At 46.9% G+C, this 27,080-nt stretch overlaps 1 protein-coding gene across 1 annotated transcript in view; it reads right to left on the minus strand.

Annotated features, from left to right (window-relative positions):
- Positions 1-17,464: 17,464 nt before the first annotated feature.
- The window catches only part of LOC146786160 (acetylcholine receptor subunit delta-like), an 84,452-nt gene continuing 74,836 nt past the window's right edge, over positions 17,465-27,080 (minus strand). The window contains exons 10-12 of the mRNA XM_085635684.1: positions 26,736-26,946; positions 20,532-20,650; positions 17,465-17,910 (exon numbers count right to left, since the gene is read on the minus strand). Of these exons, the coding sequence (XP_085491810.1) occupies positions 17,728-17,910; positions 20,532-20,650; positions 26,736-26,946 (513 nt within the window). The 3' untranslated portion in view covers positions 17,465-17,727. The remainder of the gene's footprint in view (positions 17,911-20,531; positions 20,651-26,735; positions 26,947-27,080) is intronic.

Raw genomic sequence — 27,080 nt, forward strand, 5'->3', positions numbered from 1 at the left:
CCCCTTCTCCTTTGCTCTCCTTTTGTATTGTCATGCACTTTTACCTCTGCTGTGGGCTGGGGCCAGGTTAGGGGCAGAAGTTACTCATGGCTGGGGCTATTTTGTTCCTTGCTCTAGGTTCTCTTGTATATCTTTGATATTTTGGGCTTGTTCTCTGATGCTCCTGCACTTGATTGCTCTCTTGTTGGACTCATTATTTTGTATGAAGCTTAAGACGTGGTTGTTTTCGGCGTACCAGACAATTTTATTTTGTTTTTTGCTTCTCGCAACGGGACACTCATCGGAGTAGCTGTGCACTCTATAAAACACCATCATTCGTTCCTCTGTATTTGGAGCTGGACATGTTTCAGGGGTCTCATGTTTCTGATTGTGTCTTTTTACATGGCCTTCCAGCCCCTGATGCCCCCTCCCGCACCACGTGCGTAACGAAACTTGAAGGGGCCCGCCTGCAAGGTATAGGGTGGGGCCCCCGCTCCCGATTTAATCCAGAGCTCTTAGGCCAGAGTACTGTGCTGAGGGGGCCTGTGTTACGCCGCAGTCCCGCACGCCTTGGTGGGGATGGCTGGTAGTCTCTCTCTGTGCATTTGGCTTCCTTGACCCACCTGTTAACTCCAGGAGGCACCTGCCTACTGCAGCGGTTCCCGATTTAGGGCAGGCTCCTCCCAGCACACTGGCTGTTCCTCCTTTCTTTTATGCTCCTTGTGCTTTAGTGCTTATTGATTTACTGAGGAACTAGAGCTTGGAGGTTTGTTGGTCTTACGGATTTGGTTCTATGTGTCTGGATTTTGCCCTTTCTAGTTGTCCACTTTGGTGGCCACTTGATGCTGGTTGCGTCTGCTTTGGTAGCAGTGCTTAATTTGTAAAGAAATAAGTGCCTGGGCCCTAGAAAGGAGGCCACTGCAGCTTGTACCATCCAGTGCCCCTGCCAATGACTGTACCAACACAACTATTAACCATCGCACTCGTACAAGTGTGACAATTCAGATTATTTGAGGCTCCAAATCTATAAGAATGGCTAAGGCGGCAGGTATTTGTTGTTTAAAATATATATTGGATTGATGAGCAACTATGGTTGTGCTCATTTCTAAATTAGACAAACAGTGCCACCATGTGGCAGACTGCCATAAGTGCCGGTTTTGAGAACTAAGAGCCAGTGTTGAGCCCAATAGACCACAGCTCAAATTAAGCACTATAGGTAGTTGCTCATGATGTAACGACAGGAACAAGGAAGTGATGTGGAGGTAAGTCCTTGATTGCCTACTGGTGATCTGACTACTCCGATTCTACTTTCTGATCTCAGTTCTGGTCCTTATAACTTACCCACACCCCTTGCTACAGCTTGACTTCAGCTGCAGTGTGCTGTTAGTTTCCTTAGGAGCTTTTTGGGTTGCAGTGATCCTTTATAGGTACATCCAGAGGGGGAGGAGTTTAAACTTTTTTACTTTAAGGAAGACAGTGTGGTGCCTGGCTCTAGGTTGTGGACACTCCTTGTTATATAATAATTGGAACGGGGTAGTAGAATCTGAAAAAATAGATTGCTGATTGGGGAGAGGATGTAACCTTATGGCTAGAGCGGTTGACCTCGAAGCTAGGGAGCCGGGTTCGAGTCTTAGCAATGACGCTCATCATTCTGTGATTCGGGGCAAATCACTTATTCTCCCCGTGTCTAACAAAAATGAATGTGTCCTTCTGTAACGAAACTGGTGCTCATGTACAGTGCTCTGATACTCGATGTCTTGGGTCTAGTTTGCGCTATATAAAACTCCAACAAAAAAAAACTGCTAAGAAACCACGGCATTTGTCCTTCGTTAGGACAGACATCAAATACAACTTGACTCTAAAATATGATTTTCTGCACAAAGCGCACACTAATTCTAACTGCTTTCAGCTACAACTTAATAAACTTTGAGAGACTGTAAAATCCAGTGTGACGGATCAGCTAGCTAGCTTCCGTTTGAACAGGTGACATTCATAGAATGAGGCCACTGGCAAACCTGTCTCTTGGCACTGAGGGGCTTTTTTACAACAAAATTACGCTGCGCAGCCCCGTAAGCCATTTTGCTGCGCTGAGCTGCGTAATTTCAAACGCACAGGGATGTTTGATTTTTACAACAATATGGCGCATCCCTGTGCTTTTCCCTGCGCTGACGCACAATGGACTGCCATGGGCCAATGCAGGCACCCTTGCACCATGGGTGCCTGCATTGTGGGTATGATTGTTTTGTGAAGGAAGGGGCACCTTCCTGCACAAAACCAATCATTGATGGTGTTTTCCTCTTTCTATGTGTGCTGCAGAATGCAACACACATAGAAAGAGGGAAAAGTATTTCTCCTCGCTGCGCCTCCTTACGCCTCCCCTGGGGAGGCAAAGGATTCTGACGCATTCCCAGGTTTACGAAATGTTGTAAATCTGGGAATGCGGCAGAATCCATGGGTGTTGCATGGGAACACCCACAGCAGCACCCATGGAACGCCCCTTTCACGCGAAGTCATGCATGAAAAGGGGCCGTATTTACAAGGCAATGAAAAGCCACGCAGGTTGGCTTTGTGTGGCCTTGTAAATATGGAGCACCACACTGCGCCGCTGGTGCATCAAAAAAAGTGACGGAGTGGCAGCGCAAGGGGCTTGTAAATAAGCCCATGAATGTATGTTACTGTTGCCCATCTCAGTGCACTCATTTCATCAAGCTAAAATTAATGAAAGTCTGAGCCAGCCTGACCGAGATTCGAACCAATGACCAGCAGGATACATATAATAGATTTTCGCAGGCAGCAGGCGCTCAACCTCCGGAGCTGTCATGCCTCTTTCCACAGGCCAATAGCCTATGGTTCCTCCTGCAGCCAAAGGAAACAGTGCACACTCGAGGCTGGCACATTCCTGGCGTGGAGCTGTTCGCACGCCCAAGCCTCTGAGGCCAAAAATATCTCTGGTGATGACACAAACTCAGAACAACCGGCAGCCGGCTTCGAGGTCTTTATGGTGTGGTTACAGCGGGATGCAAGCAGCTGCCTGCCCCCAGCTGCCCTGTTGTGTACACAGAGCGCACAGCTTACTGCCTGAGAGGGCTCGTTTGTCGGCCATGTTGCCTGGGCTCAGGGGAGTGAGAGTGCTGGGTGAGACTCTGTCACTCTACCTCCACCCACCAGCTGTTCTCTGCCCTTATAGAAGTGCCCTTTCCTCGCACCCTTTAAAACCATATCTAGTTTAACCCGTTGTGGCCCAAGCTTTTATCAGTGCGAGTCAAAATGACGTGCTACGTTTCCTTACTCAAAGGAGTAGCCAGAAAGTTAAAATACCTCCACTTTGAAACAAATCTTTAATGACACAGAGTGGGTGAAGCAGGTAAGCCTGACACTTCCTATAATTGATCTGTTTAGCTGTACAGTTCCTATATTTCCGTTTACTGTCCCACCCTTCCATCCATCCCTTCTTCGATCCTTTCGCCCGTCCTCTCATAATTCAAACAATCCATTGATATTCCATCCATCCATCAGCTCACTGATTCATTCATTTATCCTTTCACTCATAAACCCACCCTTTCACTCTTCTTTCCATGTACGGTGGCGGCTGGCACAGATAAGCGCGGTGAGGCGGCGCAGGGCGCAGCAGGGCGCGTCAAGGCACAGCGGTGGGGAAGCCAACAGACGACGGAATATGTATTATTTATTTATTTAATTATTCCTAGTCTGTCGTCTGTCGACTTCCCCCCTCCCATTCCGCCCGCCTCACCCTGCCCTACCTCACCGCATTTATTTACCTGTGTCGGCTGCCGCTGTCCATGTATCCATGCATCCTTTCATCATTCCATCCATCCATTGACCAGTTCCTTCACACATCGATCCATCTTTTCACACTTCCATCCATTTGTCCTTACACCCTTTTGTCCAACCTTTCATCCACCCTTCCAGCCTTTTACTAATTGATTCTTTCACCTCTCCACCCAAACTATCCTCCTTCCAGCCCTCTGTCTTTGCATCATTTACTGGTTTCCAATCTCCCTTCCTGTTCTTTTTGTCTTCCAATTCTCTCTACCATCATTTTTCCATTTGATCGTCTTCCCTCTGTTTTTTTTTTTATGTGTTCATAATTTCCTTCTCCTTTCCTGGGGCTCACTTCACAGCACTTGACCTGCACCTCCTAGTCCTACTCTTGCCTTGGAATGTTTTATGACACATTGTCTGCCATCCTCCAGAATAGACCAAATAAAAAAGGCATCACATTTCACTGGGACACAGAATACAGTGCCATGGGTGCAGTGGCGACCGCCACTTAAGCGGGGGTTCACTACGCCACTGCCTCACTTTATCACTTCCTCTCTATTCATGGTGTTGCAAGAAAACCTATCACGTGACAGCGAACACGTGTCTTGTGCTGCTTTTTATTCACAAACTTTGCACAGTCTCCAGCTTTTCTTTCGCCGTTTTATATAGCGCAGACTCGACCCGAAAGTATTGGAGCGCTTTATATGAGCACCAGTTATGTTACACAGGGACACATTCATTTTCGGTAGGCATGGGGAGATGAAGTGACTTGCCCAGAATCACAGGATGTGGAACCAACGGCGAGACTCAAACCTGTACCCCCCAGCTCGAAAGTCCTGGCCGTTACACTTTATGATTGCTGAAGCACACGTCTTCTGATTACATTTTTCTGTATTAGTTTCTCCAGGATCAGTCAAATTAGAAAATGGGAATAAAACAGGGGCGTAACCAAACTTGAGGAGGCCCTCGGCAAAGTACAAGGAGAGGTGACCCTCTGAACTCACTTAGGAGCTCTCAGGCCAGGGTACTGTGCCACCACACCCAGGACAGCCACCCACCCCCCACCGGACCACCACAGAGGCAGCGCGGACAAAGACAGCAGACCCCAGGAAACGCACCAGCCTCACAGACCCAACACCTGACAATGACATTGCACACTACAGGCTCAAAAGGAAAACCATCCACGCATCCTGACCATCATCGCCCAACATGTTGACGGCACCAACACAGTGGACAACCAACATCCCACCTCAGGCAAAGCTGTTGGCTGTGCTGCACCTGTTGGCCACTGGTACCTCCCAACCAACACCGGCCACAGTCGGAGGAGTCTCACAACCAGCCACATCCAAGTCCCTCACACCTGTCCGGGATGCCATCATCAGCCTGGTACCCCAGTAACCTTATGTCGACCACAATGCGCAGGAACCACTGGAGACCAAGCAAGGACCATACGCCATAGCTGGATGCACGCACGCGTTGGGGGCAATCAACAGAACACATGTACCACTTGTGCCCCCTGCTGACACAGCACACAAGTACCCCAACAGAAAGCACACCGCTCCCATCAATGTGCAGGCAACATCCCAACACCGTTGAATCACCACCAACATCGTCACCAACTACCCAGGCAGTGTGCATGAGACCTACAACTTCCTGCAGTCCTACATCAACCAACTCTTCCAGGATGGCACGAATGGAAATGCACAGCCCGTTGGCAACTACCAAATAAACACCCCACACACCTCAACTCCACAAACATGCAACTCACAACTCTGGCAATGCACATGTCACAAATTCACATGTGACATGCCAAACAACATGCCCACCCATCAGACACAACAGCACAACTTACCATGGTAACCTGGGCTAGCCGTGAACATGAGCCATCAACATCATGGCACCCCAGCCACACAATAGCGGAATGTGGGGAGAGGTGGGAACCAGGTAGGTGTGAAGGAGGCAAGAGACCCATGTATGGGAATGTACACAATGCCAAGTGTGGGGGAGATGTGCTGGACAGACTGCAGTATACAGAACACACCCATATCCATGGCAACATACACCGCTGGTGTATGGAGTGTAGGGGACAGTGGACGCAACCACGTCACCCCAGCCAGTGGGGGAGTTCATGGAAATGTAGCCTGTTACGTCCCCCCCGTAAGCGTGTGCGGAGTGGGCTGGCCCGGCGTGAATAAAAAGCACATAGCCCTGGGCGTGGTTCTCTTCTGGAATGCCCAACGTCCCTGCCAGGGTGGCTCCTCTCAATCAATCAGTCAATCGATCATAGCATTTGTAAAACGCACTACTTACCCGTGAGGGTCTCAAGGCGATGGGGGGGGGGGGGAATGCTGCTACTGCTCAAAAAGCCAGGTCTTGAGGAGTCTTCTGAAGGTCAGCAGGTCTTGGGTCTGCCGTAGGTGGATGGGGAGGGTGTTCCAGGTCTTGGCGGCGAGGTGGGAGAACGACCTGCTGCCGGAGGTCGCTCTTCGGATTTGGGGGACTGTGGCGAGGGCGAGGTTGGCAGAGCGAAGCTGGCGGGTGGGGGTGTAGAAGCTGAGTCTTCTGTTGAAGTACGCTGGTCCGGTGTTGTGGGGTGCCTTGTGTGCGTGGGTGAGGAGCTTGAAGGTTATCCTCTTGTTGACGGGGAGCCAGTGCAGGTCTCTCAGGTGGGGTGTGATGTGGCTGCGGTGGGGGATGTCGAGGATCAGGCGTGCAGAGGCGTTCTCAATGCGTTGAAGTAGTTTCAGGAGTTTGGCCGAGGCTCCTGCATAGAGGGCGTTTCCGTAGTCCAACCTGCTGCTGACAAGGGCCTGGGTGACCGGTCTTCTCATTTTGATTGGGATCCACTTGTAGATCTTGCGGAGCATGCAGAGGGTGTTGGAGCAGGAGGAAGAGACGGCATTGACCTACTTCGTCATGGAGAGGGAGAAGTCGAGGATGACCCCTAGGTTGCGTGCGTGGTCGGTGGGTGTTGGGGCTGTTCTCAGTGCGGTCGGCCACCAGGAGTCGTCCCAGGCCGATGGGGTGGATCAGAGTATGAGGACTTCCATCTTGTCTGAGTTCAGTTTTAGTCGGCTGTTCTTCATTCACTCGGAGACGACTTTCATTCCTCCGAAGAGCACATCTCTAATGTGATTGCCAACTCCAAACCCTCCAACCATTACGCAGACCCTCTACCCGGCTCCTTAGCTAATAACCTCAACCTCACCCTAACCCCTCTGTGGACAAAGATTATCAACAGCTCACTAAACAACGGACTGATGCCTCAAACAAGGTCAAGTCACCCCCCTTCTAAAAAAAACGGATGCTGACCCAAATGACCTCAAAAACTTTAGGCCCATCACCAACCTTCCTTTCCTAGCCAAAATCCTGGAGAAATTTGTACTCTCCCAACTGAACCAACACCTGGAATCTAAAAACCTACTTGACTCACACCAATCCGGGTTCAGGAAGGGATGCAGCACAGAGACCGCTATACTGAGCATTACGAACGACATTCACAACTCCCTTGACTCCAACAGATGCTGCCTACTTGTCCTCCTCGACCTATCAGCTGCTTTTGACACAGTTGATCACAACCTACTCTTAGACGCCTTACAAAAACGTGTCGGAGCAGATAATATTGTCCTAAAATGGTTCTCCTCATTTCTACATAACCGCTCCCAACTCATAAAAATCAAAAACTCAATGTCCGACACCTCCCACTCTACTCGAGGTGTCCCTCAAGGCTTAGTCCTCTCCCCCACACTCTTCAACATTTACATGGAACCGCTCACTGCCATTCTAAAACAAGCAAGCATCGCCTACCACCTCTATGCTGATGACACCCAGCTGTACCTCGAGATCTCCTCCCTCAATGACATCCTCCGCCTCAACTCCACTCTGCGAAAATTGGCTAACTCTCAACCACCTCAAACTCAACCAAGAAAAAATGAAACCTTGTCTTCTCCAATCACCAACAACCCCCTCAGATCCAAGAATGGATAAACAACCTTGACTTCCTAAACTACAAACTCACTCCAGCAATCTCGGTCAAATCACTAGGGATCTCTCTAGACTCAAGCCTCAACATGAGCTCTCACATCAAATCCACAGCAATAGGTGCCCTCTACAACCTAAAACTCCTCAACAAAATCAAACCTTTCATACCCCCCAATGACCTAAGAATTGCAACCCAATCTCTAGTTCTGTTCAGACTTGACTATGGCAATGCCACACTAACTGGGACAGCAAAAACACATACAGCCCCCCTGAGAGCCTCCCTAAACGCAGCAGCAAGAATGGTCTCAGGTACCAAGAAACACGACCATATCACCCCTGCTTTACAGGCCCTAAAATGGCTACCCATCAAAGCACGCTGCACCTTCAAAACTGCCTGTCTCACCCATAAAGCCCTGCACACAGGCAAACCGGACTACCTAGCTGCCAAATTCACAAAAGCTGGACAATCAAGAAACCTAAGAAGCTCCAACTCGCTCCTCTTAATCCCCCCAAAGAGACATAAACAAAAAGCCCTCTCCCGCTCTTTCTCAGGGAATGCCCCAAAAATCTGGAACTCTCTCCCTACCCACATCAGGACTAATCCCTCCTTCACGATCTTCAAGAGACAACTAAAAGAACTTCTCCTCAACCGCCATCTGATACCCCCGGGTCTTGTAAACGCTATATAAAACTCTGAAAAAAAATAAAAAAAATTGTGTAGGTTCACCCCACCACGAGGCCGACGCCGTCGTCGTGAGCGGAGTTGCCTGCGATTCTGTGCGCATGCTGTACCCCGGGCCGCTGGACCCCGAACCCATCAGGCCCACCCCTGTGCAGCCAGGCCACACTGCCCACCTGTCGACACTGGCATGTGTCAAAGAGGGCCCACCACGTGCCAGCGTAAGCTCCTAGTCTGAGGCCCACGACCCTGGCAGCCTCCTCAGACCATCACGGCCTCCGCGACACAGGCCCGCTTTACTCCTTTCTCGGTGACATACTCTACTGCTGCCTCCGGCCTACAACATGGTCAAGTAGGTCACACATTTGGAACTGAGTCTTGATTATGCAATGGCTGAGTACACATGTCATGGCTGAGACATATCTGTGTTCTCCCTTCTATGTGGGGTCACCAACTCTTGTTGACTACTGCCTTCGGCCTACACTGAGTCCGAGTAGTTCACACACTTGGAACTGAGTCTTTATTCATGTATGCCAGAGCTCATATCATGCCAGAGCTCATATCATTGCACACAGGGAGAAGTGTAAGAGGAAGACACGGTTCAGTCCGGAGGAGAAAAGGATCCTACACTGCAGTGCAGTAGGTCACACATATGGAACTGTGTCTTGATTACATGATGTCTGAGGCCATACATACATTGCAGTCTTACTTCACTGTACACCCTTCAATCCAGTGGCAGCAACTCTGCATGTCATCCCAACGACACGTGGCTGTGGGCCCATGCGGACCGCTGCCTCCGGCCTGCACTGCAATCCAGCATGCCTCACTCCAATACAATCCAGTCCGTAGCAGGCAGGACACGGCACCATCGCTGACTGAACATCCGTTCAGCTCTGAGTCTGTTCTACAACATCCATGGACACTTTCTGGGTGAACCGTGGTGGTGAATCGGTCTATGGCATTGGGATTGTCGTCATCATCATGTCTGTGATACTGACTTTGTGGCGAAAACAAGGCAGTAGCATTCCACTCCTCCATTTGTTGCTACCGGATGGCTTGTACCCTCTGCATCCTGCCCTGGAGGACACCTTCCACTGGCTCCCGCAACCCTATGCCTCGTTCACCTTGGACATCGATGAGGACCTGCTCAGCTTGTGTGTCCCGTTCTCAAGGCACCATAAGTCACCGTCCCTTGCGGGTGTGCCTGTCCCAGCCGCAGTGCATATGGGGCCACCAACTCTGTGCATCGCGTGCCAACCACACGTGCCTTTGTGCCCCTGCTGACTGCTGCCTTGGGACAACACTGCGGGCCAGTAGGTCACACCTTGGGAAATGAGTCCTGATATATCCATGGCAGATTGTACATCATTGCACTGGCCTCATCGCAGACTGCATCCCCTTTCAACTCTGGTGCCACTAAGTCTGTTCCCGACATCCATGGACACTTTCTGGTTGAACTTTGGTGGTGACTGAGCCTATGGACTGGGGGTTGTCTTCAACATCATGTCGGTAATACAGACTTTCTAGCAAAAATGAGGCTTTAGCATTCCACTCCTCCATTTGCTGCTTGCGGCCGGCTTCTGCCCTCTGCATCCTGCCCTAGAGGACACCCTCCACTGTCCCCCGCAAGCCTCTGCCACATCCACCTTGGACCTCGACGAGAACCCGCTCAGCACTTCATGTGCCCCTATCTCACTGCACCACAAGTCACCATCCCTTGTGGGTGTGCCTGTGCCGGCCGTAGTGCATCCGGGGCACTAACTCTGTGCAGCTCAAGTCAGGGACCCTGTCTGCTGAGATATTGGATCCCTCTGAGACGGTGGTCTTGGGTCCTCAACTCCATGTGTCTGTGGCCCTGCACTGTCTGCTGCCTCCGGCATCAGCAGCGGTCCACCATGGCTCACTAATTAATTCGAGTCCTGACCGGCCTGGACGTCTCATCACCGCAGGAGGCACACGCCACCACCACCAGGACCACCTTCAGACGAACACAGCCAGAGTCGTATGTGTCTTACTGCCAGACTGTCAGAGATGGTCTGACCTGTCGTGGATACCATCATCTGCCTGATGCCCTGGTCAGCACTTGAGGTGCCACTGATTCAGAGCACCATGACTCATGGACCATTTCTGATTGGGTTGTGTAGTGTGGGGAGCTCACGCAGCAAGGTCACCGCAGTGTGGGAGACCGGGGACGATGATGAGGAAGATGATGCAGGTGTAACACAACACACCCCACTGCAGCTGCATCAGGTTTTTCCAGAAGGAACACAATCCTTGACATTTTCTTCACATGAGCGAGCTCAGCTCTGAAGCCCCAACATCGGTGCACTGAAACTTACAGACACATCTGTTTGCATGTTGTTTGACCTCTGTACTTGCTCCGGATACCAACATGATGCTCCACAGTAATGCTGGTGTTTTTCTGTTTCCGTTTCCATAGTGTTCACTGTTCAATTTGTTGCCAACACCAGCAACTCCGTGCTGGCTGGCTTACACTCACCCCACACACATCCAGCACAGGCGTCACTGTACATGTGTCCATGCCAATAAAGGATCTGGGCGCTCGTGCCCATAGCCATTTCCACGAACTATCTCAGTGTGTCCGTGTGGTCATGATGTATGCATGAGGGTCCCTGGGCCTACAACATTACATTGTGCTGTGTACAGCGTGCGCAACAATGTTACCATTGGCAGTGGGTAAGACTTTGGACATGCAGCTTTGTCGTCACCCACTCAATGCGTGGGAAGAGTGAACTGGGCCGTCATACGGAGGTCCAGCGTGGGGGTGTGTATGATGATTCCTGGGCACTGGGGATGGTTCTTTGCAGGAAGTATGCATGTCTCTCTGTCGAGGTGTGGGTCTCCTTTGTGGGGTGTGGGTGGTCCCTGGTAGGACTTAACACCCACGTGTGTGCTCTCGTTCGGGTCCATGTGCTCTGACCCCACCCATTTGGCCACCTCCTTTTGGCATTCTGACACCTGGCGTTGGAATGCGATGTGTGCTGAGATGGGGTGTTGGAAGACAGACGTGGAGGTTGGTGCTTCCTGCTGTGTGGTCTGTGCAGGGGTTGGTGTCTTCTCTATGTGGCTTGGCTGCACTGCTCCTTGGGGTGGGTCACCTAAGATGTCCATGGGCTGTTTTAGGGCGTCGATGTCAAAGGTGTGGTGGTCCTATCCAGCATCACTGATGAGTAGTCTGGTCTGCTCTGCTGGAGTTGTTGTTTGCCCCTCTGCAATGTGAAGAGGATATGCATGTTGACATTGTGTTGACGTGTGTTTGTGCATTATTCTTGTTAACATGCAGATTGTATGATGATGTACATTGTGTCTGTTTGAGAGGTGCTGTATATTTGATGCGGGACAGTGGACATTTGGAGTACATGACATAGGGGAGGATGTACACGTGCGTTTCCATCTCGCAGTTTCATGCCGTGTTACATGTGATTGGCCTGTTCCTGCACATTTGCAGACCCAGTTGTGTCCTCTGTTCTGCAGTGTCGGTGTTGCCCTTTGTACCACACTGTTGTGGGCTGTGCTGTTATTGCTATGTGTGTGTGCTGCAGTGTGCCACGGAGATCAGGGACATGTTCCATGGTCATTGTGGTTGTGCAGTGTGCTGCACATTTGTGTGCATGTGTGCCATTGTGCCCATCTCCCCCCGTCCCCCCAGTCCCTGGTCGTTACTCACCCGGTCTATGTTTTGTCAGTTCCTATCGAGCTGTGTCCGGACTCCCAACTCCTTGCGCCGTCTCCACCCTGATGACTGTGGCCTCCATTTCCTCCGGCTCCGCCTGTGGTGCAGGACTCCCACCTCCGGTCGCCTTTGCTGCCTCCCTTTTGGCAGCGGGTTTGTACTTGGTTTGTCTTTTCACATCGTGCCAGCGCCTCTTGTCCTCCTCCATAGGCCTCCTTGACACTCCGACTGCATTCACATTTGTCATGTTGACGTTCAGTGGATGGTGGTATTCTGTCACCTCTGTGACGCTGATCTTGTTTTCCTGTGGACTGCACCCGCTCTTCCTCTTTCTCTTCTCCTTCCCCTTCCCCGACCCTGAGGTTCCTTGGTGGTGTTCTGTGGGGCTTGTGGGGTTCGCGTTGGCCTCTGCACTCGGTCCGGGAGCATCCGTGGTGCTACTCAGTTTCTTTTATTATCCTTTTGTTTTTTAGTTGCTTTTATGGTGCATTTTCCCGCATGACACATGGGTATTGCATGCCTGTCGCTGGTTATTGCTGATTTTTGTATTGCGGTTGGCCTCATCGCTACTTTTTGCATTGGTGTTTCGCATATTTGCGGCATCGCGTTGACTTAATCACGGACATTTGACGTGTTGTCGTGGGACTATCGCATGGTGCTGCCGTCTTGTGAATACCGCGTTGAGATGGTATTGTTTTCCCGCAATAGACTGCGATATGCAAAATTGCGCTACACTAAATTTGCGATGGTTATCACATGTTCTTGAGAATATACCCCATAGATTTTTGACACCCCCCCAGATTTACAAGGCTGAGGCAGCACCAAACACGAATGCCAGGTAATACCTGGTCTTACAATGGTGATACAAGGAGAAATTGTTCATTTCCAGCTGTGGCCAGTGCAGGGAAGCATGGTCGAGCGGGGCAGGGGGTGTGTGGGAGTCGACAGACGATGGAATCTGTTTTATTATTTATTTAATTTGACCTTTTCCCAAGTCTGCCGACTTGTCCCCCTCCCACCCTGCCCCGCCCCACTGCGATTACCTGCTCCGGCAGCCGCTGTTAATTTCTCCTCATTTTTTGCTTTATTTGTGCTGCATTCTGCATCACACACAGAAGTGACAAACTGCCATTATAGATTATTTATGTGCAGGAAGTTGTCCCTTCCTGCACATAATCGTCCCTGCTTCCAACATGGCGCAATGGAGACTGCATTGGTGCTAGGGAGCTTTATTAGCGTCAGCGCTAAGGGAAACACATGGGTGCGCCGTATTCTTGTGTACATGGCGCATCCCTGCACTTAAAAAATGTCAGAGCACACGTTGCCAAATTTGGCGTAGCACCGCGCTCCAACATTTGTTTGTAAATATGCCCCAGTGCGTTTGTGATTCTCCCATCACCTTCCGATGCTTCCTTTGCAAGTCGCCTTGCAGATCTGGCCTTCTGAGTGCCCATGGGCCTGTCATGATGTTCGTAAACTTAAATTTGGGGCTTCTGAGAGAAGAAGAGAGGGGATATGCCTTTGTAACCAGTTACATGCCGGTGAAGATTACTGAATTTAAGGTTTTGCTTTGTATTCTGGGTCTTTAATTATAGAACTGTTCATCTGTCTTCGATGAGGCTCCTGGTTGCATCAAGGTTCCCAGGTCCAGATCAGGTTCCATGTTTTTCGCTTTGATTTTTGCACATGTAAAGGATAAAAGAGGACTACTTATCCCAGCATGCAACAGGAGTAACTTTTTTTGGATGAGCTACCCAGGTATGGAATGGGTAACTTGAGAGCTCTGCCCATTTTGTGAACTTTCCTGCAAAACATCCTACCATGTCAGTGGCTATGCTCACAGTAAGGAGAACAAGCATTGGCAGAGAAAATCAGCTTGGGCTTTGTTAGATGAATGTGCAATTTGTTGGTAGGGTGTGTAGGTAATGGAAGAAAGGTTGTTGTACTTTCACTGGAGATCACAGGCTCTACCAAACCATTGCTTCTCAGTCCATCGGGCAACAATTCGCAAAGAGCAGTTCAGAAAACCTGATGTGTATGGAGAAATCCAAGTATGGATGGACGAGAACTCATTGGCTTAGACTCAATGACGCTAAGAGGGAGTGTCTGCTTTGCACCACTAACACAAAGTTACCAAAGTCAAACAGCTGTACTCAGGCATCCAATCAGAGCTGCTACAGGATGTCCAATGGCGAAGGTGACAAGATTGATTTAATTTTGATTTGTGTGTGTCATTGAAGACACATATACATGCTGTTAGTAACACCGTATATTCTAAAAGACTCTGAAAAAATGTATCCATTGTCTCCTCAAAAGGGCGATCACTGTCACTTCCTTTGGGTAGGGATTCACATCATATCACTTTATTCACTGAAGTCCTACCAAAACCAGCGTCTAGGATAATTATGAAGCAACCTGCTTCATAATAATAACCTGCTGGCTGCATCGGGACGCCTCTTTGCTGAGGCAGCTGCGTGCTATATAAATTCAGATAACATAACATAACATAACCTCTTATGTTCCTTATTCATCCTTTTCTCCATCAGCTGCAGTTGTGCTGGAACAGCCTTCTTCTAGGAAAACTCTATGCTATATTACCTTTACAAAACAAGTTAAGACTTCTCTCTTTACAAAATTGTTGTACCTCCACCCCCCTCTCAATTTTATGTTGGGAAGAAGTCTTTTTACCGGTACAGTCCTAGTGCTTGGACTCTATTTGCAAGCGTCCAGCGATTCGCAAGCACAATGAATTTGCTTGTATCTTCACATGTCTCAGGTTCTTTTTCTTCAAGTCCTTTGCCCCATCTCTTTCCCTCAGAGTCTGACATTGACGTAGTGTTGCTAATACCTGGGATGTGATGGTTGTGATAATTCTGTGGTCCACTTTAGCTGAGATCCCGAGATAGAGGCAACCCACACTGCTTGCAATGAGTCTCTCTTAGGCATTTAGAAAGGCCATCAAAGTGATAAAAAGGCTATCAGATCTCTGCACAATTCAATGTGTATCTTGGACCTCTGATTTATCCTCCCATGGTACGTCTTGGAGTTACACCCTCCATTCCAACAGGTTGGGTTGACCACTGTGCCATTTTTTTAATACCATCAACACTTAATCATAAACCACAAAGCTCCACCCATATGTATTTGGAAATCTCTGCACTGGAAGCCTTAATCGGAAGCGGTCAAGGGCAGCTCCTCCATGTGTTGAGGGTCCAGGATAAAGAAGGTGTGTTACCTGAAGTTTGGGGTTAATATAAGAAAGGTCCCCTGCATGGCTAGGAAAATTGCTCTGAGTTCACAATCACGGGATTTGGAAGGATTTCAAATTTTTATGTCTCAGTACACACTAACTTCATGGATGTATGCTGAGGTTCCGTTGTGACATGGAGTGAGACCAATAGTTTGGCTCTGTCGTTCAGAGAGGCGCACCCTGTGTACCCTCATTTGCAGGATATGCCAGTGGCGGCTGGTACTGAACTGGGGTGGTGAGTGGGATTTAAAAAAATAAAGAACACTTACCTTTGTAAAGCAGTCGACTGTCCTCCATCGTCGTCTCTCGTCCACTTCTCTTCCGGAGTCAGGACGCATATAGGCTCCCGCAAGCCAATCATGACGCTGCTGTCATATATGCCTACCCTCAGTACACCAATTTGAGGAGGCCCGATAGTCCAGCCTTTTAATTGTCTTCATCAGATCAAAATGGTCGTTCATTCCCCTGTAACCTAACCCATCACTACATTCTAATGGGATGTGAATGATGTGTGGTTTTTCAGCATGAATATGTGCGTTGGAGTAAACAAGGAGTGCGTTTGCAGTGTTTCACTCTGAAACCAAGAATCCATTTTGAATTGGGTGGGCATGAGGGCACACAAGATGGAGGCTGGAAACAACCTGCCAGACATCAATGTCGATTGCAGATCTCTCCCAAGGCATTACTGAGACTTTTACAATGCAACTCACCATAGAGTGTGAATGTTTGGAGATAGAAAGTCCTTCTGAAGTGTTGGGAATCTCATTGTCCTTGGACACAAAAAAGGGAAAATCCCTCTTCCCCCGTGAAGGTCCAACGGAGAGCCTCCTCTTCTTCACAGGTGCTGGTGCTTCCTCAGACCAGGGCGAGCACTTGCACACTACACACGGAAGACAAACAATGGGGGCAACTTCAGCTCGGCTGGGATAGAGTCACCGAGATCCCACTCAGTAGGTTGCGTTTGACGACTCAACACCAGTAGAAGCGCTGCATGCACCTTCCAGACCCAGCCTGCTCACAAACAGCAAAGACTGAAAGATGCTGCACTAGACTGTGTCACCTGTGGAGATCCATCACTTTTTTCTACCCATGCTCTGCCTAACCATGGTTTCTTAGGGGTTTGTGAGGTAGAAGTTACTGAGAGGAGTAATAAGTATAAACATCTCCCACCTCTACCCAAGGAGTGCCAGTGTACTACCTTTCAATGTATAACCATCCACCATCCAGTACCTTTCACAGAGGAACCCTCCCTGTTGTCTACCTGTCCACAGTAAGTATTGCATTGATAGCTGTGTATCATTTTGAATGTCCTCTGATATTTACGTACAGTATTACACTGTATGTCAGAAGGGGCATCTTTTTCTCTTTTTCAGTAAAAGAATTGGCTGGCCCATGAATATCTGACTGATTTGTCTCATTGAGTTCTGAGTTGCTATGCTGCACCGCTTCCCTGAGTAAGCCTCGGACAGTTCGATGTTGCCACCATGAGGGTCAAGTGCTAAAGCGGTACACCTAGGGCCTCATTTACAATGATTTGGATTGGGCAGTGCTGCAAGTCTTTTTGCTGTGCTGCCCTACGCCAAATTGAAAGGGCAGCAATGCACCGTATTTACGAGATGTGGTGATTTACTGTCCTTTCAGCCGGTGCACAATTTGGTGCCTAGCACCAATGCAGACACCCTTGCACTATGGCGCAAGAGTGCCTGCGGTGCATGCAGGATTGTTTTTGTGCAGGAAGGGACACCTTCCTGCACAAAAACAATCCATGGAGGTGTTTTCCTCTTTCTATGTGTGCTGCAGAATGCAGAACACACAGAAAGAGGAAAAAATTAGGAGACAAAAATATTTCTCCACGTTGCGCCTGCCCTGGGTAGGTGTACAGTTTTCACGCATTCCCAGGTTTACAGATCCATGAAATTTGGGAATGCATCAAAACCCATGGGTGTTGCGTGGAAACACCCACCGCAATGCCCATGGAACACCTCCCTGACATAGTGTAAAGCCCCAGAACACATGCCGGGGATAAGAGGCTCAGAGTGTTAAAGTTTAACCAGCAAACGCCTAATAACGGTGATATCCAATAATGATAGATTAGCCTAATTATTAATCTCCATATTTAAAAAACAATCTTTACATAATGAATAGCTTGCACTTACTGACTGAAATTCTAAATTATGTTTTAAAGAGATCAACAAACTTATAGTCCTTTTTTGATTATTTTAAAATAAATATATTAAAAATGAAAAAAAAAGGTAAAACAATGCACATTTCAAATGGGTTCTTTGCTTTTATCAACATTACATATATGTTAAAAAATTAAAATGTAAGACATTAGTCCTTATGGAAATGGCAGGAGATTTCCTATATGTATCGCTTGTTGGATTCTCGGTAGTCGTAGGGGTCTCCGGCAAAGGGAAGTGACGGGGGATAGTTGTAGGCACCATCCATGAAAATCCACAAGGTCCCAATAACCATCACTGGTGTCACCAGGAAGAGACACAGACGATCGACTGTCCGTGCCATCCTGTTCCAGTTATCTTTCTCCTGTAAATGGAGAGAAGAAGGTCAGAAAAGGTGGCAGAGAAACAAGAGTTATGGCATGGAGTTCAGAAAGAGATTCTTGTAAATTTGAAGAAGATTTTATAACTCTTTTTTTTATACAAGCCTCTTCTACCTCTCTCAATTATTACACTGGAGAATCCCTATCAATGACGATCTAATATTGACATAAATATAGAAACAGAAGCTAGGCTAGAAGGACAAAAGCAAAATCGTAAAGTAAAAATGTTGGTATGGGTCTTAAACCATTGCATACCTCGGTGGGGGTTCTCTATGCGCACCCTCCTTACATGCTGACACAGCGTAGGGAAAGATCTTAGGTACCAAGGAGTATAGATATCAGGTCATCGCATACAGGGTTTTTTCAATAAAGGAATGAAGAAACCACAGGAGAACCCACTACACTGAAGACAAAAAAACAGTTGATTGATGATAATGTACTGAAGAAAAAACACTGCACACAAACACGGACTGAAAGTGGGATTGATTAATTTTACCACAGCCATCAAGAAGGTAAGACATAACTTATTGTCTCAAACTACCAAGGGGTGTAACTATTAAACAACTCATCAAAATGTCTTCAAAAATAGGTAAAAAGGAAGAACAGGAAAATGCTAAGACAAAAAAAGGAAATAAAATAAGAATACTGAAAGATGGGAGGATGGCAGCAATATATAAAAATAGTTCTGTAAAAAGATCTGGAGGTGTAGGACAATGAATCAAAATATCAAATTAAAGGACTATTTAAGGAAAAGCAGGGGAAAAACAACACGCACAGTCAGTTCATAACATACTAAGCGATCGACTTGCCAAAGCATGAGAACTAGATAATGTAGTAATAAGTACAAATTGAAGTATTAAGCAAAAATAAAAAGTTGGTTTCTGTAATTTAAAAGTGTTCCTTGTTATCCCTTTACAGGTGCTGTGGAATAGATCAAAATACATTGAAAAGTAAGTATACTACAAATTCATAAATGTGGAATGTATGCTATTTTGACTTTGTCCTGGTGAAGGCTCAAATAAAAGAAGCTCTGAAACAGGTTGACCCCCTACACGGGGTTGTATTTTAAACTTGTGCTGGAAGGTGTGAGATGTTGTAATAATTTTAATTAAGTGACAAAGGTTATGATACAGCTTATCTCTCAATTCTACTTGTACCTATTTCCCAGTAGCCATCTAAAAAAGATGTCAGGGTTTAACAAAAAAGTAAGGGTTATTAGGTAGCTAGGTCCTCACACCAGCAGTAATAGATTTATGAAGCGGACCAATTCCACAAATATTATTAAGGAGAAAAGAGAGTGGGATTTATTAATGATATTGTAATCATAATAACTGGTGCAGTCTGAGAATGCCTACTAAAGAATAGGTAATAAAAGACATTTTTAATGAAGACAATTTAAATTATCTCCTAAGACTATGTAATTTCATGCGAAGAATATTAAAGAGAATTCAACTTGCGTACGCTGGGTTGGCGGCGGCAATCCGGAAAGCCTGGCTAGGGTTAATACGGGAGCCCGACACGTACCTACTCAATCAGACGCTACCTGATATGTATGGGAGCAGCAAGCTAATTTCACGGTTATATGTGCTACTGATCCCACGTTCTGCATGACCTATGACCACACTAAAAGCCCACTGGGAGGGTAGACTAGGGGAAACAAGAGTGGAGGAGTATCCTCAGCGACTGCAGAAAGGTCACCCGCAATGCTCGTTTGAAATTAATTCACCATAAATGAAAATGTGAAACCACAGATGCTGCACAGATTGGAGCCGTCCAAATCGTACAAGTGCACCACATGTAGGATTGTGGTGGGCACAAATTAACACATGTGGTGGGTGTTAAACATTTGGGGAGAGGTGCTCACCACACTGAGTGTATTGACTGGGATCCCGTTGCAGCCGACGATACAGTTATGCATATTAGGCTATGTACCCCACCCTAAGCAAACAAAATCAATGCTCAAAGTGGTGGAATTCGGATTAGCGGTGGCCCAAAAATGTATTGCATTGAATTGGATAGTTAGTCAATTGGGGACTAAAATGGCGGTGGACCAGGGAATTTACCTGATGGGTACGAGCTGAATGTGGAGTGAAGCAGAGTTTAACATAAACTGGAGGCGGAGAGAGAGGAATCATGGAATGGAATATGATAGAAATTGAATTGCAACAAGCAGAATAAGAAACCGCCAAAAGAAGAACTGCAAAATGACATTGAGCTGCCAGAGTGAGTGATGGGAGGGGACTCCAATGTGTATATCCACCGGGTCTGGTGGCTTAGTAGAGTATTGCGTCCACTGTAGGGGCTTGTGTTTGACCTCATATTCAAAGGTTCAGATACCGGTGGGTCCACTCAGTCTTTCATCCTTCTGAGGTTGATAAACTGAGTAGCATTGATTTGGATAACAATAAACATATGTTATTCAGCGCCAAGATACCCTTGGGTGAACGTGTGCCATATGTTATGTTATGTTATGTTATTGAGCAGATGTGATGCTAATTGTGATAATGTAGGGCAGTGTCACTCAAAACCAGTGGCCTCATTATAAGTGCATAAACGTTGAAGTGAGTTCTTCAATGAACAAGGGGATTAGCAGGGGAACACAAACCTCATTGTAGTCGTTTTTGTCCTTCATGTGCTTCACTACAAAGTTGGCCCCCTCAATGGCCGGCTTTATCTCATCGTAGAGCAGGTCCTGAACATCATTAGCACTGAGGGGGTTCAATCCTTTTTTAGAAAAAAAAGACAAACAGAAACAGAAAAGGTTAGGGGTGAAACAAGAAGTGGTTGTTGTACTGACTATGCAGCTGAAGAGAAGGAGGTATGGAGGCCTGGCATGATCATAAAATATCATATAGTGGAGAAATATTGAGGCAAAGCTCTACGTACAGCGGGTGGATAAGTTATGATCAGGGTCACTGGAATTATGTAATTGTGCAGCAATTTTCAGATAATTACAGATTTGCCGCATTTGCCACATAATCCGTAATTTGCTGCATAATCTGCAGATTTTAACACCCAAATAATTTTTCGAGCTCAAAAGGTTTAAAAGTTAATAAAAATCCAGCAACATGGGTTGCCGTGCAGTGGAAGGTCCTTTGCAAAGCTGGACTGGTCACCTTCATGTTGCTTATTGCTATCTTTGGGTGTTAAACTGGGACTAATGAGGTGCAGCCAATGCCCAGACAGGGTTACCAAGTTTAAAAATGAAGGAATAATGAAGTTATACTATTACAAAATGTGCTGTGTTATGCCGCATAATTGCCTTTCTTGCCGCATAATTTACTCAATCCTGCTGCATAATTTGGCTCTATGCTGCAGCATAATACTAGTGGCCCTGGGTTTGAAAGCTGCTGTTTATGCACCTGACTTCTCCACTTCACTGACTTAGTTTCTGCATAGAGGTGCGGAGCCTTGCTCCACAGGGTCATACATCTCAGTAAATACTGCCATTATCCTCTGCATCTACTGGGTGGGCCACATGAAATTATTTTGTGATTTTTGTCCAGTTACCATGAGGGAGCGGAATGTACCACAATTGTGGTCCTACTAAGTACAGTCTTCTATCAGTCTTTGTCACTCAGGAGATGTGGCCTCCAGAAAGCACGACAATGCTCTGAATTCATTCTTATGGGTGCTATGTACAGCTGTGGCACACCATCACTTCTTTGAGCTGGTTATACTTATCCCTGGACAACCCAGTATGTCTTTCCCTACAGCCTTATGTACAAATTTTACCTACAGCCTTATCTCAGTATTACTCCACTGTGGGATCTTCCGATGTTCTAGGCACAAGCGCTAGCATCTCCAGATGTGGCCAGGTGGTGCTTGTCTATTTATCATCGCAACCCACCAACACATCCATGGATGCTGATTCACCAAAATGCCAGCTGAAGTGACTTAACACACCCTTCGACCTGAATGATATCACAGGAAGTGGCATCATATAACCTTTGACCCTGGATCTTTCCAGGAGATGATGTCACATGACCTTAACCCTGATGCCAGCACAATAATTGTCCCCACCGAATTTCCACAGTAACTGCATGATTAATATAAAAACATAACATAGATAAATGTCTATATGAGATACCACCTCGATTAGGGTGCTAACTTAATGTGTCAGAGGACATTACTCATTCTCTTTCTATGACATGAAACTTAAGAGTTCGTCTGAAGAGGATATAGCGCCACAAAACACAGAACCTCACCGGGATCCATATTATCTATATCATAAAGTCACATTATTTAAAAGTTCCCTTACTGCAAAGAGGACTGTATTGAAAAATCATGTGATGAGGGAAAAAAACGGATACAAAAATTCAATAAGAGAGGAGTTGGCCTAACGGCTAGGGCGCTCGACCTCGGACCTGGGGAACTGGGTTCGAGTCTCGGTAACGACGCTGAACATCCTGTGATTCTGGGCAAATCACTTAATCTCCCCGTTCCTAACAAAAAATGAATGTGTGCCTCATGTAACGTTACTGGTGCTATGTAAAGCGCTCTGATACCTGATTGGATTCGGGTCAAGTTCGCGCTACATAAAATTGCAAAAATATAAAATAAAAATAGTAGTAATGTCTACATGTATTGTTTGATATAGACCATATATATTGAGTATGAAATACGTTACTGGTTTTAAACTCTTGCTTATTAACTCATGATCCTTTGTAGGGCATTATCACTCACGTGAAGCTCGGAGGTGAAGCTTTCATTCAAACACATGCATTTTCATGTATTCAAGGTAATAAAACATGGCGGCAACTTGTATTTTTGATTTTTAGTTCATTTTTTATTTTATCTGAAGCGTGTTCCTTGTACTGCTTAATTTATTTATTTAACATACCCTAAAGCAAAATGCCTTGGTTGGAGTGGAAACTGTAGAAAGTAAACAGTGCTCAGCAAGACACTAGTTATTACCGAATGTTCTTGCGATGGTGGCTGGTGATCTTTGAAGTGGTGGGCATACTACTTTCCTTTAATTGTGCAGAGTATGCAAAGTGAGTGAGCCCAATCTCCTACAGATGTGGTTCAGGGGCATTCTCCTCATGAGAACATTTTGAAAAGAAATTAGTCATATAGTTCGGGGTGTGCAAACTTCACATAATTTGCTTTCATGTAATAACGTCAAGCATTGGCAAAATTACATGAAATTACTTCTAATTATGTGAAATGCAAATCTGTCACTCTGTCCGATATTTTAGGGCACAATGTGTCCTTGCGTTTATTTGTTACGTAAGGTAAAATTTTATGTGAAAAAATTGAGGGAAAAAACAAAAGCACCGTGAACAACCGCTGCTCGTGTTCGGCTGTTCCTGTGGGCTTGGGGTACAGTGTTACCTCAAATGGCATGTAATTGTACAAAGTGCAGCAGTGGTGTAAATTCTGGAATTTTATGTAGCAAGAATAATGGGAAAATCTCAAAATTATGGAAATTATACCGGTATAATTTACATTCTGCCCAGGCCTACATGTAATGCATTTGAAAGCGCAATTTTCACATAATTCTGTTAAAACACCATAGACTCTGATGGGCCACTCATGAAATATTCAAGTCCTTTCTTGCTATGTCAAGCTAATGAAAGCTGATGCTCACCATGAATTGACACCATTTTTAGCAAAATGTGTGATCCTATATGTCAAAAATGACCTCCATTGTGCCGTGGTCAGCGTTCTGCCACGAGTGCCCCATATATCATGGGTGCCCCTTTAGGACATACATTGTAGACAATATGCCAGTGCCAGAATTTTACCATTAGCTCCATTCATATCCATGGGAAAGCTTATGGCAAAAAATACCTCTGGCATGTTATGACCAGCATTTTATCATGATTGTCCTCTCCCCTTATACAACAGTTGTCCTCCCTTAAACTAAGAATTGCCCACAGTGTGCCAGTGCCAACATTTTGCCACAGATGTCCTTTATGTCAAGAATTTCCTCCAGTATGCCAGTGCCAGCATTTTATCATGTGGCCCTATACTAATAATTACCTCTGGTTTGCCAGCACCAGCACTTTGCCATTGGCTTACCGTATGCCAAATGTGACCTCTAGTATTCCTGTGCCAGTATTGTGTCACAAATAACTGTCATGATAAGAACTGCCTCCAGTAAGCCAGTGCCAGCATCTTGCTGGGGGGGGTTCTGTATGCCAAATAGCACCTTACGTATGCCTGGACCAATGGGAGATTAACACTATATTCTCACTTACGCTCACTCACCTTCACTTACTCACACTCATTCTCATTTCCACTCACTTTCATTTATTCTCAATCTCTTGCACTTACTTTTACTAATTCTCACGCATCCACTCTCACTCACTCTTAATCTGACTCATTTATATGTTCTCACATACACTCACTCAAACTGTCACACACTCATTCTGACTCTCATTCTTATTCATTCCCACTCACTCTCACTCACATTCATTCCCTCACACGTTCTCACTCACACTCACTTGCACTCAATCTTCCACTCACTCAGTCTCACTTATTCTCACTAACTCTGAGTCACTTTGAGTCACTCATGCTCAAATATTTACGGTCACTTTCACTCACATTCACTCTTACTGCCACTCACTTATACTTTCCCTTTCACACTCAGTTGCCCTCACTCTAAAAAGGGACCGTGGTGACAGAATATCAGTTGTCAGGAATCAGGCGTCATGCGCCTGCCTCGCCTACATCTCCCAGAAACAACGGCGAAAGAGTGGGAAGAGCCGAGTGTATAAATAACACTGACACACAACAGACGTTGTGCGTAATTCGTAATTGTCGAATCTGCGTTCCAGATTCTGTTCCAGGATTTTGACAAGAACCGCAAGTTCAGCGGCTTCAACGGCTTTGGAAAAGATGCAGTGGACTCCGCCTTTGTTTTCCGGCGGCGGTGTGGAACAACTGAGCTTCCGTACCTGAGCGGGACCGTGTGTGGCTGTCCACTAAGAACTTCCGTTTTAAGCTAGTGTGTTCCACCCAAGGTACATCGGGCCCTACAGAGTGATCAAACAGATCAATCCGGTGGCATACAAACTGCGACTTTCGAGCTCCCTGCGAATCCACCCGGTGTTCCACTGTAGCCTCTTGAAACCGGCCAAAGGGGGGTTGAGGAAGCCTCCTCCAGCAGTAACCACGGAGGGCGACCAGGAGTACGAGGTGAGAAGTGTGGTGGATTCCAAGTATAGGGGAGGAAACCTATGGTTCTTGATCTCCTGGAAGGGGTACACGGCCGAGGAGGACTCATGGGTTCCCAGCGCCCATGTGCACGCGCCGGCCAGAATTAACGCTTTTTATCGCAAGTTTCCTGACAAGCCGGGTGCTAGGAGGCGCCTGGAAGGGGACCTACTGTCAGAAATCAGGCGTCATGTACCTGCCTCGCCTACATCTCCCAGAAACAACAGCGAGAGAGTGGGAGGAGCCGAGTGTATAAATAACACTTACGCACAACAGACGTTGTGCGTAATTCGTAATTGTCGAATCTGCGTTCCAGATTCTGTTCCAGGATTTTGACGAGAACCGCGAGTTCAGCGGCTTCAACGGCTTTGGAAAAGATGCCGTGGACTCCGCCTTTGTTTTCCGGCGGCGGTGTGGAACAACTGAGCTTCCGTACCTGAGCGCTCGAATAAGCGCGGACGCGGAGGCAGAGTTCGGTCTCCGAGTGAACCCGCAAGTATACTCAGAACGCTTCTTCTGTTGTTTGGATTGAGTACGTACATTTCCTGATTTGCCCGTGCGAGTGCAGGACGCGTTCTCACGATAGGGCGTTAGCCTTGACTCAGTTCACTTTGTTGCCTTGACTTGGCGTTAATATTCATACGGCGGGAGGGGGACATGGAGGGCATGTCACACTGCTTCGTAACATCGGGCCGAGAGCGGTGAAGCAACCGCGGCCAACGCGGTAGGATTAATTTTTAGAAACTCGTACAAACCAGCGCCCGCCTTGTGGGTATATAATTGGATCATTGGTTCCAGTTACGGTGAGGAAACCGTAAAGACTTTCAATAAACCTAAAGTAGTAACAAAAGGAAAAGGTTCACAGTAGACTTTCAATGAACCTAAAGTAGTAACAAAAGGAAAAGGTTCCCAGTAGCCCCTCCTCAATAAATATATATTTTTAATAAAAATGAAAATTAAGGTAAATAAAACACACTTACCTTTATCGGGTTATCTCTGCGGTGCCCTCCTCCTCCTTGCCGTGATCCTGCAGAATCCCCTACGTCAGACGTACGTCATGGTAGGACTGCGCGCAGTCCTTCACGAAGTATGTCTGATGTAGGTGATTCTGCAGGACCATGTCGAGGAGGAGGGCAGCCCGGAGACACAGCGATAAAGGTAAGTGTGTTTTATTTACCTTAATTTGTATTTTTTTTAAATAAATATTTATTGAGGGGGGTGGAGACGTGGAGCGGAGCTCCACAGAGTTTTTGCCCAGCTCCTTGGAGTTTCACGTAGAGCAACTCAATTTGCTCCCCCCGGGCTTAATATATACTCACATACCGGAAGAAACATGCAAAGTTCGATTTAAACATTTTAAGCAAATATGTAGGCTCATATTTTGCCTCAATCACCGCTTCACAGTGAAAGGTGGTTGAACAATTTAATGTATGTGGCTAGGTGCAGTATCCGTCTTTTGCGCTCACACCTCCCCGTACATTGAACAACCATGCTGGTGGACCTAATTTGGGGGTCACCACTCAACAACTGCCTTTTGTGGGCGGTCACACAATTTTATCAGTAGTGCAATGTGTGCTCTCCACTAAAATTCACTTCTAGGGATACTACTGCTGCACCTCTGGTTTGCTAAAGGGCCTATCCTTACGTGCTGGTGTCACTCTGCTGGCCAGGCCATGCCGCTCCGACTGCTTCTCAAACATGAGTTCACTCCGGGACTTCACGTTGAAATATTCATCCGCCTTGACGATGTAGCCCACTGAGCTGCTGCGCCGCATCATGATTCCATTGCAGGGTTCCATCTCACTCTCCGCCGGCTGGGACATGTGCAGGATCCGGGGTAACCTGTAGAGAAAGAGCTGGGACCACACACAGAAGTCAAGAAGGTACCCAGAGATGGAACCCTCAACTCACACTGAATATCTCCCTGAAATGCCCAGTAAAATGAGCAGTATTGACTACAGCAACATAACCCGGGCCACTGGAATTGTGC

The sequence above is a fragment of the Triturus cristatus genome, chromosome 11 (assembly GCF_964204655.1).
Source record: "Triturus cristatus chromosome 11, aTriCri1.1, whole genome shotgun sequence".
Lineage (NCBI taxonomy): Eukaryota > Metazoa > Chordata > Amphibia > Caudata > Salamandridae > Triturus > Triturus cristatus.